We start from the raw sequence: 20,075 nt of genomic DNA on the forward strand, positions 1-20,075 counted from the left end.
AGAATGGAGTATGTGGGAGGGCATGAGTTCCATAGTCACAAGGATCTAGATGAGAATCTCAGCGGTTTCTAGCTCTACACATGACACACTGAGCTTCATTTTTCTTACTTTTCTTTCATTTTCATTTCTCTTGTAAAGAGAAATCTCTAACCTTCTCCCTTGCTCTCATGATTACTGAATAAGCACATTCAAAGCAGCTAGCAGAGTTGTACGGGACAGATGCAGTACAATGAGATCAGGGTTTGTGTAAGTAGCAGACACTCAGGAAGTATCAGAGCATGGATGATAATTAATTTTACACATCATTCAAGACCTGGCTCAAATACTACCTCTTCATATATTTTCTGATTATTAAAGCTACGAAAGACTTTTTTCTGTTAGTTATTCCCAAAATATTTTGCTTTTATTCATCCTATGCCACTTACTACATTCTTTTCCATGTTGATTTCCTCTTATTTGCAGACATGTAATATAGCCCTAAGATTTAATTTGTTGTTGTAGGTAGAAAACATTTTATTATCATTTGTTTCCCTTGCTGTGTTCTATAAATTCTTGTTGTTGTCATTGTTGTTATTTTTTAATTTAGGGGCAGAGTACTAGCTTGAAAAAAAAAAAGAAAAAAGAAAATAAAACAAGAAAAAGATAAGTAAGTAAAAATAGGCAGGCTATCTGCTGGCCACTAGCAGTGTAGACACGTCCAGAGTAAAACAAGGGTGAAATACGTGAACAAAAAAAGCCTGGTACCTTTTACCAAGAATGATAAGTAACACAATTTCTCAGTTAGACCTCTAGGCTTTTCAGAACTTGTCAGATAACTTCTTCTTTTTAACAAGTGAATCACTTTATTGACCTCATGCCTAGAAAAGCATTCTAATTCCCCTGCAGTGAAAGAACCACCTGATGCTGCTCCTTATTCCTACTGTTCTTAGACAGCCATCTATCACGTTTACTATTCTAGCAAGGTAATTCTGCATTCTAAAGACTGTGGAGCAGAGCAGCCCAGACCCCACATGTGCACCGCTGTCTACTGAGATTGTGAGGCACACAGTGAGTGAGCACAGACGTTCTCTATACTGATACAGACATAAACTCAAAAGGACAATATCAGTTGAACACATCTAGGGGCCTAATGCAAGACATTACAGAAGTAGCACTGTAATTGTTTAATTGGTAAAGTCTGGGGAAAGGAAAACAGTTGTTACATTCTCAGGGTAAGAAACTCTAAGAATGATAGGATGAGCCTATTTAAGACAACAAATAGGGACAGAAAACAAAGATAAAAGAAAACCATGAGGCCGGGCGGTGGTGGCGCACGCCTTTAATCCCAGCACTCGGGAGGCAGAGGCAGGCGGATCTCTGTGAGTTCGAGACCAGCCTGGTCTACAGAGCTAGTTCCAGGACAGGCTCCAAAGCCACAGAGAAACCCTGTCTCGAAAAACCAAAAAAAAAAAAAAAAAAAAAAAGAAAACCATGAATCTAATTGTACCCGATTAAGTTTTTTCTAAGAGTTCCATATACTAGAACAGAATAATTCTTTTAAAGACAGGCTAGGTCTCTCAAACAAAAACTGGCCCAGAAAAATGTGTTTTAAAAAAATACTTATAGCCTCACTATCAAATACAACAGAATTTTCTTCTGAAATCATGTTCTACCTCTCGTTCCTCTTCTTGCTCTTTGCGAATCTGCTCCAAACGAAATTGTTCTGCCATCTCTCTCTCATGAGCTTCTCTCTGTTGATATTTGGACAATAACAAATATTAATAAACACTTAAACAAAAATAATAAAACAAAGGAATCAAGCTCATATAGGATTGTGATAAATGTTTGATAGTATTGAATTCCAGTATAAGGGTTTTTTTTTTTATTGTATTACATGTATTATTGGGTGGCTTCTACTCTGGGGGAAAAAAGGGAAAAGGGGGGGAACAAGTTATATCTAAAGAGCTTATTCAACATAATATTTACGGGAAGTGTGGTAACAGCAATATTTCTTTCTAGACTAAAAATGGAAATGGAAAACTACAGAAAGAAGTTTTCTGATATGCTGGATTCTTGGTCAAACAACATAGTTGGCTCTGTGTAAGGAGGCATTTAAGAGCCTTCAAAGGCTAGGCATATATAGCCGAGTTGGCAGCATGCTTGCCTAGTATATATGAAGTTCTGGTTTGAACCCAGGCACCACAAAGCATGAACTGAGCATGGTGGCACATGTGTGGATCCAAGTACTCTGGAGGTGGCAGCAGAAGGACCAGAAGTTTAGGGTGGTTCTTGGCTATATAGCAAGTTAAAGGTCAGTCAAAAAGACAGAGTCTGTCTCTAAAACCAAACGAAACCAAACCAAATCAAACCACCACCAACCCCACCCCCAAACATTTCTCTTGTCCCTAAATTTTGATCCTTTCTGCTTACACTCTGGCACAAATCTCAAGTTTTGGTCACAACAGTGTTTCGTTACACCCTCACACGCTCTGGACAAGAGCTTGCCCTTCTCCCTCCCCTCTGTAGTTCATCAGATCACCTAGAGGAAAGCTTTCCCAGCACGTTCCCATGTGCTGGGTCTTCAAAAAAGCTGGAAAGATATTCTTTTTCCCCCACTGAACCTCCAGTTCACGAACACCCATAAATTCAGTGCTTCTCTGATGCCTTGTGGGGACTTGCCTAAGGGGAAAACAGGCCATGGTCTTGACCCTTTTACCAAGTTATCAGTCTTTGTCTGAGGACACAAGCAAGGCTTCTTCGTACCCAATATGGCAGCATGTGGCTCACGAAGCACAGACCAAGTCATTGTTTCCAAACCCAACAGCACAGTAGTCACTCACAGAACTCAACTGAACATCTGGGCAGGTGAGGGATGCAGCAGGAAGGGTGCCTGCCACCACACCGAGCACCCTGAGTTAGTTTCCTGGAACCTGCATGGTGGAAGGAGAAAACTGACTCCTTCAAGGCATCCTCTGACCTCCACAGACACAACATCGTCACCCAAACACGGTAGAAAGTAAATGTAAAAAGCGCTGTTGGGTTCTACCAAACACTAATTATAAAACAGATACTAGACTCATTTTGTTATCATTTTTATTATTCTGACACAACTTATTTCATCAAAATAAATGAGAATCATGGGTAGAATTATTTTCTGTTAACAAACCTAGCTTTTCCTAAAGAAAATTTAACATTTTTTAGGGTGTCAAATGATGGGGGGGGGGGCATTCAGACAACCAAAGACTATTTAGGACTCAGTCCTACATTCCAGTTGACACTGGACCAAACCTACCTTTGCCCTATCAGCTTCCAGGGAAAGGCGATAGGCCTCATCTTGCTCTCTCTTCACGTTCTCTCTGGCTTCACGTTCATCCTTAAATGAAAGGTTCAGGTAAAGTTTCATCTTTTTTTTTTTTAAAAAAAAGAGAAAAAAGAAAAACGTCTTGTTTTATTTCTAAATGAACTCATTACAATTAAATAAGGAGCTTTTAAAGTATACAGATTAAGCAAACAAGCAAGATAAGCAACGTAATACATAGCAAAATATGAGAATATCTGAATCCTAGCCCTGTTTATAAATTAACCATGTGACCTAAGCCACTGAACATCTCTAGAAATCTTCCATCTCCTCTATGGTAAATTGAAATACTATTTTTCTGATATGGCTATTTAGAGAATTAAATGCAGTAGCATATTAACTGTAGTAAAGCATGGAATGCTTAATTTATTTGCATAATTATGAGTTCCTCTACCCCTTTCTCCTGATTTGGAGATTTTTGCACTGGGACTAAGAACTGGGAGGAAATTTTTAAAAAGGCTGAAAGCAAAATACTCTTGTTAACCTCATTTCACACAAGCCTAAAATTTCAGTTATTAAGACAAAATTTTTCTTCTTTTGATTATTAAGTAGCTCCTTACTATTAAAGCATGTAGCTAATAGAAGTTATCAGTGTCAAAACTATTTTACATTTTTTGCATGTGACAAAATTAATGTAGAATATTAAGTGAGATCACACAATCTCAAAAAGAAATAAACCACATGTTCTCTCTCATATGTAGAACCTAGCCAATAATGTACATACACATAGTACAGTAAAACATGGAAAAAGGGAACCAGAAAGGCTAAACCTAAGAGGCTGGCTGGTCAATGAGCTTAGAGACCCCTCCTTCACTCTCCCAGCACTGGAGTTACACACTATACTGATGAGCCTGGCTTTTAATGAGTGCTGGGGATCTGAACTTAGGTCCTCATGGTTGTGTGGCACTTGCCTGACAGAACCATTTCCAGGTCCTCTTCTAGAATACCTTTAGTTTCTAAAGTGAGCATACACCATCCACCTACATTAACTCTTGATTTTAGATGAAATTAAAAATTATTTCACTAACATTTTTATTTGCACATCAGAATTTATATCCCTCAGAATATGCAAAATACATGCATTTTATTATTATTATTAAAATTATTTTTTGAGATGGTTTCAGTGTATAGCCTGCTTTTACCTGGGATTAGAGATGTGCACTACCAGCCTTGGCTAAGTACTTCAATTTAACAAATAACTGCACCCACGAGTGTAAGTCTCTCTTTCAGTCACTCTTGCATTAAGATGAAACTACACAGCCATAAATATTTGCCTATTTCTGATTTGTTACAGAAATCTCAAAAGGCTTAATACTTTCTTTCCCTTTCTAATTCACTACACGTTTACTCGAGACAGAGTTTCTCTCCAGCATTCTTTTAGGGGCTTTCTCTAGTGCCTAGGGCTTCTAATTCCAATATTTAGATAATTATAAAGCAAAAATAGACACGGGAATAAGTAAATAAAAACCATAAATAAAAATGGGCCTTAAAACCCACTAGAGCCATATTTAGCAGTATACTCTTTTTTTTTTTTTTTTTGGTTTTTCGAGACAGGGTTTCTCTGTGGTTTTGGAGCCTGTCCTGGAACTAGCTCTTGTAGACCAGGCTGGTCTCGAACTCACAGAGATCCACCTGCCTCTGCCTCCCGAGTGCTGGGATTAAAGGCGTGCGCCACCACCGCCCGAACTACACTTTCCTTTATATTTCACTAACTCCAGCTGAGGTTCTTTTATCCCATTCTACTAAAAGGTTTTATAGTTATTTGACCCACCCATCAAAGAATATTCTTGTTTCTGTCTACATGTTCCTTCAATGATCTGACTACTCTGTAAACACCTCTCCTCAACCCAGACACAAGTTTATGCAGAATGGGACTGAGATATTTTATCTACAGTTTCTCATCATAACTGAGGAGGGCAATGGGTGGGCCAGCATACTTGTGCACACATCCTGGTGCTGCTGATGGCACGCTACATGAATGGGTAAATGTTTTCCTTTTCAGACATCAATTAAAGCATTGAACTCTTATGGATCCTGTGTGCCTGTGGATAAATATATTTTCAAAATTATCTATCTCTAGAATGAAATCAACAAGTTATAAAAGAATAATCATGCCCCTTTCTATATCTATGGAAATATGTGATATGAAAATATTTAGGATGCTTAAAATTTTAAATTGACCTTATTTTTCTGACCTCACCTCCTTGAAATTAGCTCCAATTTCAGAATATCCTGTTTTTCCTTTAAAGCACTAAGCTGCAATTATATATCACAGTTATTTATTTAATATATTATCCTCATAATACTAAGCACCACAAAGTAGAGAGCTTGTCTATATTATATGCTGCTATATTTTACATGCTGCTGATACTTTCTGAAAGGTGTTTAGTAAGTATAGACTAAATAAATCTATGCAATGGTTTGTGTGTGTATGTGTGTGCACATGTGCACTTTGTGTGTGTGTATGCACATGTAGAGGCCAAAAGTTGATGGGAAGTGTCTTTCATTATTGTGCTAAACCTTAGTGTTTTGTTTCTCTTTATTTACTCTTCTCTCATGCACTGCATCCTGTCTTCAGGTTCCTCTCCCCCACTCTTTCCATCTCCCTCTGCCCCTGTTTCCCTTCAGAAAAGAGCAGGCCTCCCAGGGATATCAACCAAATATGATATAACAAGATGCAACAAGACTAGGCACAAACCCTCATATTAAAGCTGGATGAAGCAACCCAGTAGGAGGAAAAAAGTTCCAAGAACAGGAAAAAGAGTCAGAGACACCCCCACTCCCACTGTTAGGAGTCCCAGAAAACCCTCAAGCTAAACAACTATAACATATCGGCAGAGGACCTAGGGCAGACCCATACAGGGTCTGTGATTGCTGCTTCAGTTTCTGTGAGTCCCAAAGAGCCCTGCTTAGTTGATTCTGTGGGCCGTGTTGCCTGGTGTCCTCAATTAGTTTTGAAGAGAAAGTATGACAAAATCTGGGTTCACTGATTTGGCTAGGCTCGCTGGCCAGAAGCCCTTAGGAACTACCTGCTTCTTCTCATAGTCCTGGGGTTATAGGTATGCACTGCTAGGACTGGCTTTCTATATGGGCGCTGGAAATCTATCTAACTTGAAATCCATGTGCACAGCAAATACTTTATCTACAGAGTTATATCTCCACTCGACTCCTCCCTCCCCCTCCACTTTCTTTTACACGTTCTCACTATGTAGCTCTGGCTAGCCTGGATATAGACCAGGCTAGTTAGCCTCAAACTCATAGAGATATGTCTGGATATGCCTGCTTCTGTTTTCTAAATGCTGGTATTAAGGGCATGAGCCAGCATGCTTGGATTTTTAATTTTGTTTTTATTTTGGTATTGGCTTCATGCAGCCCAGGCTGGCCTTGAACAACTGATTTTATTGCCTCCACCATTTGAATGCTAAGATTACAGGCATGTGCCACCAGGCTTGGATTTTTTTTTCCATTTATTTATTTATTAGATTAGACCTAGGGCTTTGCACATGCTAAGTACGGGATCTACAACTGAGCTACATTTGCAGCTCCAAGTATACGCTGGATAAACAATCATCTTTTTAGGCACAAAGCATCAATTGTTTGCAGTGAAAATAGGAATAAGGGGTATGGCTCTTCTGCAAAGCAACCCGGCCTGGTCAATGTAGTCAACTGGTTGGGCAGGACTGACTTGTTATGATACTATGTACATTCTACAAAGGGACATGCTGTATCAGCTGGAAGCCATTTAAGTACAACTACAGTTCACAATACACGTACTCTAAGCAAACAGTTCTGTTCTAAAACAGACTTGGAAATACAAAAGACCATTAAATACACATCTGTTGGAGAGGACTTCCTAAACCAGCTACTCACCATCCTGTCTGCTCTGTTTTTCTCTTTTCTTTTTGTCACAAATATTCATTAAGTATCAATTTTACATTTGACAATAGCACTGGGGATACAAAGAAGGTCAGATAATTCATACGTGATATCATCGTCATTTTGTTAAAAAGTGTACTGATCAGGGTTAGGTTACTCTCCTCTTCCTTAAATGTTGCTTTCTGTTCCATCAGCTCTATTGCTCAAAATCCCACCTGTTTTTCATATATTTTTATAAACACAGGAGGACCAATATGGCCAAAGGAGCCACTTTAGAGACGGAATGAGGACAGATAAAGTGTGGGCCTCTCTAACAAAGCTACTGGCAGAGCTTAGATGGGAACCCAGGACTCCTGAATGTGTCACAGTCTTTTCCTTGCTTATACCCCTCCTGACCATCATGGCAGAGCGACTGCTTGAAGGCATGTGGTTTGGAATGAAATTTCACAAATTTATTATGGTCTTCCATGTGTTTATGATTATTTGTATATGGCTATATTTGTTCTTATCTTTTCTCTAGATTTTATACCTACTTCTCCAACTGTTATCTCCAGTTTGGGGGGGTTAGAGGTAATAGGTACCCCCTGACACACACATATTATACTATATTGTTACAGTTAAAAAATATCCCGGGGGTTGGGGTTAAACTTAATCTACAAATCTAGTTTTATAACCTGAAGCACTCTTGGCACTACTCCTGTGGCCTACAAATATGTCCTGGTATAGTGAAATCTAGGCTAGCCTGGGTTACACAGTGAGACCTTGCCTCAAAAATATGAAAAAAGACAACAGACAGACAGACAGATATGAAAGACTTATAAGAATTAAAAATACTTCTGTGCATCAAAGGGATGCCATTAAGAGAAAGGACAATGTACAAATGTAATTAATATTTACAAATCAAAAGAAAAAAGAGCAAAAGACTAAAATAGACATTTTTAAATAAGACCATAAATGTTCATTAAGCATGTATTCATAGCAGTATTCACAATAACCAGGAGGTAGAAATAACCAAAAAATTCACCAACAAAAAAGGTGAACATACAAATGTAGTATACACATATGAACACACAAATGGACTATTATTCAGCCATAAAAAGATAAGATACTACAATATAGATAAAACTTAAAGACACTATGATAGGATAACTACCATGTTTCTGTTTACATGGGTACTTAGAGCAGGAAACCGCATACAGAGAATACAGGTGAGAGACTTCTGTAGGGAAACAGTGCTATTAGCTTATTAGACTGGCCAGAAATGCTAGTTCAGTGATGAATCAAGAGATCTGAACAGGCACCCTGCCCTCTTCCTGAGATTAGCAGAAAAACCAGCCTTTCACTGTAAGAAGTCAGCTGTGTTCCTGGACAGTCTCCATCTGCAGCAGAGAAGCTTCTTTAAAGAGGACTGATAAACTGCACTTATTTGTGGGTACAAGGATAAGTATTTAGGATGCAGTTAGGAAAGTAGCAGATTAGAAGGTTTTCCTCTAAGATCCATGACCTCAATAGCCAGGAGAAGTTGGGTAGGTTTCCAGTACCAGACATGATTTCTCTATTTTTTGAGTAGTCTTTAAGTTCAATTAGAGAGCTGTAAGTTCTCTAAGCTAAGGGATGTGTGCCACTATTACACTGGGGTATCTGGTCATGCTGATCACTGTGGTGGCTCACAGGCATCACAGCTGGGTGGCACTATTGATTGCTTCCCTTCCTTGGCAGCTTGTATAGCACCTTCTGGTACTACAAAAGCTAGTCCTCAGAGAGGAGCTTTCAGGTCACGTCCAGCTCACATCCTCCCAGTCCTGTTTCTGAAGTGTACACTATCTTTAGCAAGAGTCCTACCTTCAACCTCTGGGAGGCAACCAATGGCAACATCGACAATCTATATTGTTTTGGGGGTCTCTTTGATTCCCCCCCCAAAGACAACTGATCAAAAAAAACAAATAACAACTGATGGCAGGGTGCCCATACCCCAATAATACACAATTGCTGTACCAATAGCTCAAGGAACATAGAGGAAGAGAGGGTGGAAAGACGTAAGAGCACATTGCCAGGAAATCTGCTATGAAATTTTGTCTCTTTACAATGACAGGGAAGCTATACCAGGATACCCCAACAATATGGTTGCCTAAACAGGACCTGAACAATGACAACACCAAATAGACATGCTATTGTGGATGGGGTATTCGCACAGGGCCCTATCCCTAGACAAAGAACTAATGACTGCTAAGAGAGGGATGAGCCCTCTAATTGGTTATCTAGAACGAAGCGGTCAGCCCTGAAGTCACGTACATAAGAAGCAACATTAAATGGACTCAGTAGGCTGTATTTATATATCTGTACACTTAATTGAATATGTAATAATAACACTTAGGGCTGGAGAGATGGTTCAGCAGTTAATAGTACTGACCTCTTTTCCAAATGACCTGGGTTTAATTCCTAGTACTTACATGGCCGTTCACAATTACCTGTAACTTCATTTCTAGGGAATCCTACACCTCCACACAGACAGACATGCAGGCAAAACACCAATGCACATAAAAAATAAAATGTAAAAAATTTAAAAAAGTAACAAGAAAAAGATACCAAGAATTTGAGAGGGAGCACAGGGTGGTAAATGGAAGGGGTGGTTAAAAAGGAGAAATGACGTAATTATATTTTAACTAATTTAAAAATATATTTAATCTATTATCTATCTATCTGTCTGTCTGTCTGTCTGTCTGTCTGTCTGTCAACTGTAGGTTGGTATCTATAGCTACTCTTTACTAGGCTTAGGACATTCTGCTCTAAATCTTATCATACTCAAAGTGTACTCAGTATCAGAAATAGATTAGCTGTTATCTGTATCCACTGGGAAGATCATAATGTGAACCACACTGGCTAAATTTTAACTGTTTGTTTAAAAGCCATCATTTTAACGATAACTTCTTTATCTATATTGTCTAGCCCCCCACTTGAATTCTTTCACCACCTTTCCTATGTCAAAGGCAGATATGCCTGTCTTTCATCTTAAACTTCAGAGATCTGGCATTGAAGACACTGATTATAACGTATGACAAAAAAGAAATAAAAATTATCCATAATGGAAAGGAGAAGTAGAACCCCCTTTATTCAAAAGAAAACTAATAAGATGTGGACAATTTATGATTTCTATCAAAATCAATAAGTGAGTTAAGCAGGATGTAAGACAGGAAACAGCAATAAAGTTGTGTTACTTTACCTGCCTAAAACATCTGATTGGTCTAATAAAGAGCAGAACAGCCAATAGTTAGGCAGGAGAGAAAGGACAGCTGGGGCTGGAAGGCAGACAGAATAAATAGGAATCGAAATCCTGGAAAAAGATGAGCAAGGAGCTAGAAAAGGAGAAGAGGACACAAGGGGCAGCCAATCCAGCTATGCAGCCAGCTATGGAGTAAGAAGGAAAGATATATAGACTAAAAAAAGGTAAAAAGCCCAGAAGCAAAACGTAAAAAAGGGACATTTAATTTAGAAAATCTGGCTAAAAACAAGCCAAATGAAGTCTTCGTGACTTTGAGAGCTGGGTGGCATGGCCCCAAAGAGAAAAAAGAAACAAAGAAAGAAAGAACAAAGGAAGGATAGCAATAAAAACATAAAATACATGAAATACTTTAAAAAACACAGAAATGATCTATACACCAAGGGTAATAAGACACTAAAGAGCTAAGCAAATGGAAAGAAATCACTTTCATGGATTAGGGATAAAAATAATTGTTTTAGTGACAATTCTCTCTAAAAGATCTATGGATTCAACATAAATCCAAGCAAAATACTCAAAGAAACTGGCAAGTTCATGAACAGGAACAAGAACAAAAACTTTGAGAAGAACAGCCAGAGGACTCCTGTGACTACTTCCAGTTTTGTCATGATGCTGGATTAAGGATATGACATCAGGATGAAGACAGAGAACAAAGGAAAAGGCAGGAAAAGGCAGAGTTCAGATACGGACCTATGTTCTATAAGTAAATGCTTTTCCACACTGGCACTATGAATACTGCATGGAAAAGGGTGATGCTCCAAAAATAGTGCTTGAACTACAAAATATCCATATACCAAGAATTTCAGTGCATATGCTTATCTACAAAACAATCAAACAGATCACAGACCTCAGTGTAAGATATGCATCAATACTACCACAGGAACATAGGAAAGCACAATGACCATGTGTTAGGAGACAATTAGATTTGATTCAAAAGCACAGATACATGAAAGAAAAAAATGTTTAAGTTGAATTTAAATAGAAAAATTAAAAACTTTTGTTCTCTTAAAGACAATCAAAACTTACTTTATAAAAGAGAATGAAAGACAAGCTACAGACAGGGAGAAAAATCTTTACACGTCATGTCAAATAAAGCACTTTGTACCTTAGATATGTAAAGGACACTCAAAATAAAATAAGTAATGAAAAGACCCAACTTTAAAAATGGGAAAGATCTTCAAACCTTTCACCAATTAAAGGCATATGTAAAACAAATGAGCCACATGAAAAGACTCTCCATCTCATTAGTAAACAGGAAATGCAAGCTAAAATTAGGAGACAGCACTACACAGTCATTTGTATGTCTAAAATGGAAAACATTATACTGAGTGCTAACAAGAATGTGGAGGTATTGACATTCCTGTACCCTGTTGGTGGGAATCCAAAATGGTCTACCTGCTCTGCAAAACATTTGGCAGTTTCTGAAAATGTTCATCACACATATACCATATGACTCAAGGTTGCCAGCCCTAACTAAGTACTTCTCCGAGACAAATGAGAGGTGCCCATACATAAACATGCACACAAACTTTCATAGAAATTTTATTTTTGATAGTTCCCAAATAAGAACCCCTAAATTCTATCATTTAATGTTACAGAGTAAAAATATAAAGCCCAAGAGAACCATAATAAATAAAGCTGGGTGACTATAAAGGAAAGGTTCTCACACAACTGAGTGATAGTAATTAAAACAAAAGAAAACCTTGCAAGAACCACAGCCTTGCTCAGAGTCTACTTCAGCCTTAAACACAAAATACTGCAAGCCTGGTGAGTGGATCTATCCACAACCTTCAAGTACTTGGAGGCAGAGGCAGGAGGGTGGTGCATTCAACTCATCCAGGTTATACAGTGAATGACTCTATTTAAAAAGTAAAACAAAAATCATATAATAAGCCTTGTAAAGATATCCAATCAGTTTGACACAGGACTAGTATAATTTGTTATTAATCTTTGTGGCTAAAAATTATTGTTTCATTTGTGACTTTTGCCTTTAAAACTTACTCCGAGCCTTGGCCTATCAGCATGCACTCACAGTTCCCTGTGCATTCCCATTCTCCCTGTGACGTCATTCTATTCCCCTAATAAACTGTTAGTCTTAGAGACCTCCTCACTAACATTAATAAACTAAATCAAGCCATGGAAAATCGAACATTATTAAAAGCAGCAGCAGGGGCTTTTGTCAAAACATTTCTTGCTCAGAACAGTTACTAGAACCGCTCATGACACTACATGACAATTTTTCTTACAATTTTAGAGAGTGGGTATACATAGCCTTTTATCAGAATATTTACATAATTTTAAGCCAATCATGACTGGGTACTTGTGTTTACAGACTCCATTGATTTAGAAACTTGAAGAAGTTGACTTAGAACCGAGTGACTTTTACTGAAGAAAGTCAACACAAAAGACTAAGGCCCAAGAAGAAAGCACTGAAATGCAGGATAAACGAGACCCATGGCCTTGTTCCCAACTGAGACCAGAAGAGACTCTTGGAACATACAACATGCACATCAATTTGTAGTGTGCCAACAAGTGGGTCCCACTCTAGCCTGAATGAATCAGAACATGAACTTTAAAATGATGTCTAGGTGAATCCTATCTCACATAAACATCACTTAAGATCATGTCCAGGGACTCTTACTGGTCTATAGAAAGCAAGAATAATTCTGACAAAAACATGTGCTTTCAAATAGATTCCATTAAAAGGCTTCCCAGTAACCATGTAAATTATTCTCAGATCATGTCTACTGAAGGCACGCATTCTAAGAAAGAAAGGAAAGCAAGAGCTGCAGTCAAAAATGCATTTTCTTTCCAACATGGCTATTAACATAGTAAGTCTAGCTCTGGAGTGAGGGTGGGAGGGAAAGTTTATCTCTATGGTTTCCATTCTGTAAAATGTTCTCATTTCCTGTTTATATCTAATCAAATCTATCATTAACTATTTAATAAAGGAAATATGTGAAGTATTAATGAATAGCCTTTCTATATTTTTATCTAGGACTTTTAATCCTTTCAAGTTTTATATTTCAAAGTTTACAAAGCACTTCCACATATATTCTCAACAATGAGGTTGGCCAAAAAGAGACCTATTAGAAATGAAGCAATTGAAATTTAGAAAAGAAAGTAATTTTTCCAGGGTCCCTCAGCTGCTTAGAATGCTAGCACCTAAGAGGTCTTTCTGCTTTACTTCTCCTGAATCCATATTCTTTTTCTAAAAAGATGTAAATATATTCCTTAAGTTAGCATAAAGGACAGTTGGAGAATTATTTTTCTGGGTAGAAGAATCTGTTTCCACTTGCTTCACAAATTAACAGGAATACCAAGTATGGACTTTGTTCATTTGATTACTAATGGACTCCCCATAGAGATAATGTAGGGATGTTTAGCTCCAGCTTTATAATTTCTCTCATCTAGTAATACTGATTATGTCTTTCATGAGACTATAAACAAACTGAAGAGATTTTGTCTTTTTCATGTCTTTAGTCCTACCAGACGATACCTTTATCAGATGAAAACTGGTAGATTCTAAAACTACCAAGGAACAACAAATGAACACTTAGCTATACAGTCTGTCTGTCTGTCTATCTGTCTGTCTATCTATCTATCTCATCTGTCTATCTATACCTATCTATCTCTATAATCCAGGCAATAGGGGCAGAGACAAGAGGATCCTGAGAGCTTGCTGGCTGGTCAACTTGGCCAAAAGGAGAAATGGTTTAGTGAGAGATCTTGTTTCAAGGTAATATCAGAGAGTGATAAAGACAATGTTTTGCGTTTTGCTCTGTCCTTCACATGAGCACAAAAATACCAGCATACTTACCTGCATGTATCAAGTACACATACCCAATTCCCACATCCCAAACACATACGCATGTACTCATGCTTGTCTGCATTCTATAAAACAAAAACATAGTAAGCAGATTCATACATATAATGTTGGGGATAGAACTCTGAGTCTCACACATGCTAGGCAAGGAGTCTACAAGTGAGAAATAAACCCTTTGCATTTAAACTTCTATACGCTAAAATGATTTGTTTACAAAATCATTAATGAATTGTTAGCACTCAAAAACAATGTAGGTCCTCTCCTTCAATCCAAATTGTTATTTCACACTCATTCTTTCAAAATCATTTTATACCGCTGAGTAGTGCTCTAGTGTGTATATATTCCACACTTTCTTCATCCATTCTTCCATTTTATACCGCTGAGTAGTACTCTAATATGTAGATATTCCACACTTTCTTCATCCATTCTTCCATTGAAGGGCATCTAGGCTGTTTCCGGGTTCTGGCTATTACAAACAATGCTGCTATGAACATAGTTGAACAAATGCTTTTGTAATATGATAGGGCATCTCTTGGGTATATTCCCAAGAGTGGTATTACTGGATCTTGGGGTAGGTTGATCCCGAATTTCCTGAGAAACCGCCACACTGCTTTCCAAAGTGGCTGCACCACTTTGCATTCCCACCAGCAATGGATGAGGGTACCCCTTACTCCACCACCTCCCCAGCAAAGGCTATCATTGGTGTTTTTGATTTTAGCCATTCTGACAGGTGTAAGATGGTTTCTCAAAGTTGTTTTGATTTGCATTTCCCTGATCACTAAGGAAGTTGAGCATGACCTTAAGTGTCTTTTGGCCATTTGAACTTCTTCTGTTGAGAATTCAAAAAAAAAAAAATCATTTTATAGTATCACTACTACAGAATGTAGTTCCTGGGTACTTAACAGATACCAATCTAAGTACTTATAAGTATTAACTAATATAACCATCACAACAATCCTATAAGTAGCTACAAATTTACATTAAAGATAGGAGAAGGGGCTGAAGAGATGGCTCTGTAGTTAAGAAAAGGTTGTCCTTTTAATGGTCCTGGATTTGATTCCCAAGCACTTACATAGTGGCTTACCACCATCTGTAACTCTAGTCGTAGGGGATGGGATGCCCTCTTCCAGCCTTCATGAGCAGCAGGCAGGCACGTGGTACACAGACTTATGCAGATTAGGCACACATACACACAGAATAAAGTTTTAAATGGGGGCACAGGGATTGAAGATGGCTTGGAGGTTAAGACTCCTTACTGCTCTTCCAGAGGCCCCAGATTCAGTTCTTAGCACCTACTTGGTGGCTCACAACCATTTGTGACTCCAGTTCCAATAGATCTGATGCCACCATCTGCCTCTGGCATGCATACATAAATTTGCGAAAAAAAAATCATTCAAACATATAAAGTAAAATATTTCTTTTTAAAATAAAATGGAGGCATAAAAAGTTGATGTGGTTTTCTCAAGATTCAGGGTTTGCTAATGGACACTTTTAGGATTTGAATGCAGGATATTTGATACCACAGCTCTAACTAAGTAACCTTCAGCGATGTCTCATGAGACAAAAAGCTTCTCTTAAGCAAGAGTATTTACCCAGAGTTCATGTCAAACTGCATTGCTTTCGGTTCTTCTGGCCAATGTGCATTTCCTACTCTTCTAAACCTCCTTCTAGCCCACTTGAACATGGCCCATGTCTCTTCATTTGTATCACCCTCAATTGCTTCTGCCACTGAGATTTCATTTTTACAAATGGCAAGTTTTCCGATAACAGATATGCTGTTATCCTAGCTAGCTTGGCCTGGTCTTATCACATGAAAAGCATTGGAACAATTTTCCTGGACTGAAATACAGAAAGAAAGCACATAAGTCTGTGATGGGTAGTTTCTCCAAAGTGAAGAATAAAGGAATCACCAGGCAGGTATATGTTAGACATTTCCTTGACAGAAAGATGTCATTTTGAAAAGCAAATGTAAAAGTGCTCTCAACCACATGATGGTTTGTTGTTCTACATGGTTGGCTGGTCTCCACATACAAACTGAAATTCTACAGTTCAATCTCCTAGTAAACAGTAACAGGATACTCATAGGTATACGCTCCAATTGATCACTGGATTAAAACTTGTTTAGAAGGCTTTATAACTTCCTAGAGAAGAGATGCTCACCAATCTATTGCTTTATGTGAATAAACGAGTTAAGACAACAAAATCCATGTTCTTTGTTTGAAATATCCCTGGAGTATTTGCAGTAAAGAAATTCCACACACTGTATTCTTTGCATTTTATTGTTTTAGTCTATTTTCCCCCTCAAAATAAATTCTTCATACAGGCTAAAATAGTATAATCAAATCTAGGCAAAATGTTACTGAAAACCAAAATGATATGGACTGGTGAGAAACTTAGTGGTAGATCACTTTCTTGCCTATTATGTGTGTGGCTTGGGTAGCACTGAAAACCAAAGCCAAAACCATCAACCAAAATCTTAAAACCAGGGTTGAGAATGTAGTTTAGCTGGTAGAGTGCTATTTCACAGGCAAAAAGCCCTGGTTTGAGTCTCCCAGCACTGCCTAAACCATGAGTGATTATGCATGCCTGCACTCAGGAGGTAGAGCAAGGTCATCCTTGGCTACATAGCAAGTTTGAAGCCAACCTGGGACTTTTGAGACCCTGCTTTGTTTAAAAAAAAATCTTAAAATAAAAAGGAGAGAATGCCATGTTTTGTAGGCTCCATGGGAGCCCTGCCCTTTGCTGAATAGAAAGAAAGGAGGAGTGGAATAGGGGAAGGGAGGCAGAGAGGAGGTAGTGGGGGAGGGACTAGGGGGAGAGGAGGGAGGGGAATCTGTAGTCAGGATGTAAAATACATTTTAAGAAAGGGGTGGGACAGAATGCAAAATCATCTGAAAAGTTTTCTTTTCCAATTCTCTTTACTCATTAGCCATCCCACCACAAGGCAAATATTTAATTTAAGAGAAAATAACACTAAAGAAGCACATAACAACAAGGCTGACTGTATGTGATCTTGGGTTAGAAACATAATGACTATCTTCAACTGTAGAACGATGAAATAAGACTACATGAATTCAGTTCCGTCTAGAATAAAAATAATATAAACAGTCTCCCCCCTGGCAGCTATGGAACTAGCAGTGAATGCATTATACTTTTGAGAATTGCTGTTTCAATAGCTAGGGTCTGTATCTGTAAACCCTGCACAATCCTACTGTTGCCTATAAAAATGACCTGTTCCAGTTAGTCATTGGGAAAGTCATTAAAAATTCTAGTACTTTCCTCTTCTATAAAATGGGCATAAAACACATGCCTTAAAGAATATACAAATGACCCAGGCTTATGACTACAATGCTAATGTTTTAATAGGTGCCACCGAAGTTATTTAATAAAAGATAAACTGATTTTAAAGTCTATTCTATGAAATGTTTATTTTCCTCTTCAAAAATTTATTTTCAAATAGATTATATAGTACATGTGAATCCTAATATATGTGTATAGTCATGCAATCATAAGCACTATTTCTATATTAATGTTCTACATATACATGCATCATGGAAATTATGTTGTTGTTTTTACTAGAAGTATCTATATATCATTAATATCTAAAGGATTGTATCATTCTTCTTGGTACCAGTGTTGAGCATATTGTGGTCCCTGAAGTTTAGTGATCAAAACAAATTAATGCTTGCTCACCAGCTGGAAATCTCTGAAACATCCTTTGAAACTAAGAAGATGGTTTTTGTCTCTCCTATGTCTTATGCTTACGAGTATTGCTGTGTTTTCAATACTATAGTGCAAATACCTGTTTCCAGGAAATACAGTTAATTGGATAAAGCAACTTTGCGAATAAAAATTAGTAGGTAAAAAGCAGAGAAAAGTCACATCCCTTTAATTCCAGCACAGCAGAGGGAGAGGGGCAGAGAGGGCCAGAGAGAGGCAGAGGCAGGCAGCATTCTATGAGTTCAAGACTTGCCTAGTCTACAAGATAGACATCCAGGGTCTGTGTCTTTTAAAAAAAAAAAAAAAGCAGAGAAAAGCTTGTAGAAGGTAACTTAATAAAAACTGTAGTAGCAAGCTACTGAATCTGTTATTTGACTTGCTTACTACACAAATTCTTAGCTTTTAATGAATTCAAACTCTTCTTTTTGTTTTTTCTCATGCTTTCTCAAACACTGAATGTACTCTGTTTACCTATGCTTGTCATATCTTTTTGGAACTGAACCAAAACGTGCCTGCCTCTTTAGAGAAATTCCTCCTGACTACAGAGGTAATTTATCTACTTGATTGTTTAGTTTTTGAAACAGGATTTTGCTTTGTAACTCAGGCCATGGCTTCAAACTGAGGATTCTCCTGCTCTGCTCAAGTGTTGGGGTTATAAGTATTTCTGCCCCCAAATTCCTTTTCATAAGCATGGTCATATAAGGACATAAAGAATTCTTAGGGGATATGAATATCTCCAAGAAAAGGTTTAGGTTAATGTACAATATTTAAGAAAAGAACAATTTTGTAATTCTTTTAAAAAAGATTTACATATAGAAAATGTTTCCATTAACATTTCTTTAAAGTATCAATCAGGTTTGACACTGGGAAGATCGGAAGACCCATGTAAAAGAAGGATTTCAGTTTTAATTTTTTACTCTGGGTTTTAAAACAGTGTTATATAGGGCCTTGTTTAGTGGTTAAAAGCACACATAGCCTCCTGTAACATTAGCTCCAAGAGATACCACATCTCCGGCCTCAGTAAGCACCTGCACTCGTGTGTCTATGCAGGCACACACCTATACACACAATTAAAAATAAGAAAAATAAATCTTCAAAATAATCCAAACCAAAAAAACCCCAATGCAATATAAAGGGAAATAAGTAACCGGACACACTGTCCCACAGCCAGTTCCCATCTCATAACCACAACACACACACACACACTTACACTTCATTTGGCCTTACTGTTACTGAAAGAAAAAAAGTGGACAGGTTGGGCCAGCAATTTAGCAATGAATTCTTTTATGGTGATAGATGGTGACAGCCTAAATAAAAAAAGAATGCATTACTGAGATATTATCAATTGTGTTCTGTCATTACACATAGTTCCACCCAGTCTAAACTTGTCAAAAAGTGTTACTGTAATCCATGAAGAAGACTCCACCTCAGGCAGCAGAGGGGAAAATCTGGAGGACTGGTTCTGAACAGGTGTGTTCAAGTGTGATGCCAGTGTTGACTCACTAATCTCTTTACACTATTCTGAGATGTCAGGAATGGATGAACTGATCCATCAGCAGCAGGCATTTTAAGAGCAACAAGTGTAAATAAAGAGGGTGTGGATGTATTTTTTTTTAAGTGAGTGTTATTTCATGCACAGAAAGTAGACCGTTAAGACAAGGTTTTATTTTATTCTGCTCAACTGACTAAGATATTTGGGAATCTAGGAATGTCTGGTCTGCTCTTCAGGTTAGTCCGTGCTGACTTTATTTAATCTTGGTAAGAGCACTGATTCAATTCAGTTCATGAGTAAAAGGGTTTACTAGTGTCACAAGAGAAGATGATGAAGGCAAAGCAAATGCGGACTGTGACGCAGCTCTGGACATCTGGCAAATTACTTAACCTCTATAATATACATCAGTGCTTCCTTCAGTAAAAATAGTGACAATAACTACTTCTTATCAATGTGATAGCTAGAAGAGACTATTTGTAGAAAATATAAAATACTTGGAAAAGCAGATGCTAAATGCATTCACAACTGGGTATGGTGGTATAACCTT

General features: G+C 37.8%; 1 protein-coding gene across 1 annotated transcript in view; it reads right to left on the reverse strand.

Moving 5' to 3' along the window:
• Nucleotides 1-20,075, reverse strand: part of Faf1 (Fas associated factor 1) — a 298,559-nt gene that overhangs the window by 31,517 nt on the left and 246,967 nt on the right. The window contains exons 16-17 of the mRNA XM_041652128.1: nt 3,272-3,352; nt 1,653-1,730 (exon numbers count right to left, since the gene is read on the reverse strand). Of these exons, the coding sequence (XP_041508062.1) occupies nt 1,653-1,730; nt 3,272-3,352 (159 nt within the window). The remainder of the gene's footprint in view (nt 1-1,652; nt 1,731-3,271; nt 3,353-20,075) is intronic.

The sequence above is a fragment of the Microtus oregoni genome, unplaced genomic scaffold (assembly GCF_018167655.1).
Source record: "Microtus oregoni isolate MIOR12 unplaced genomic scaffold, Mior012 000005F_ref0000423, whole genome shotgun sequence".
Lineage (NCBI taxonomy): Eukaryota > Metazoa > Chordata > Mammalia > Rodentia > Cricetidae > Microtus > Microtus oregoni.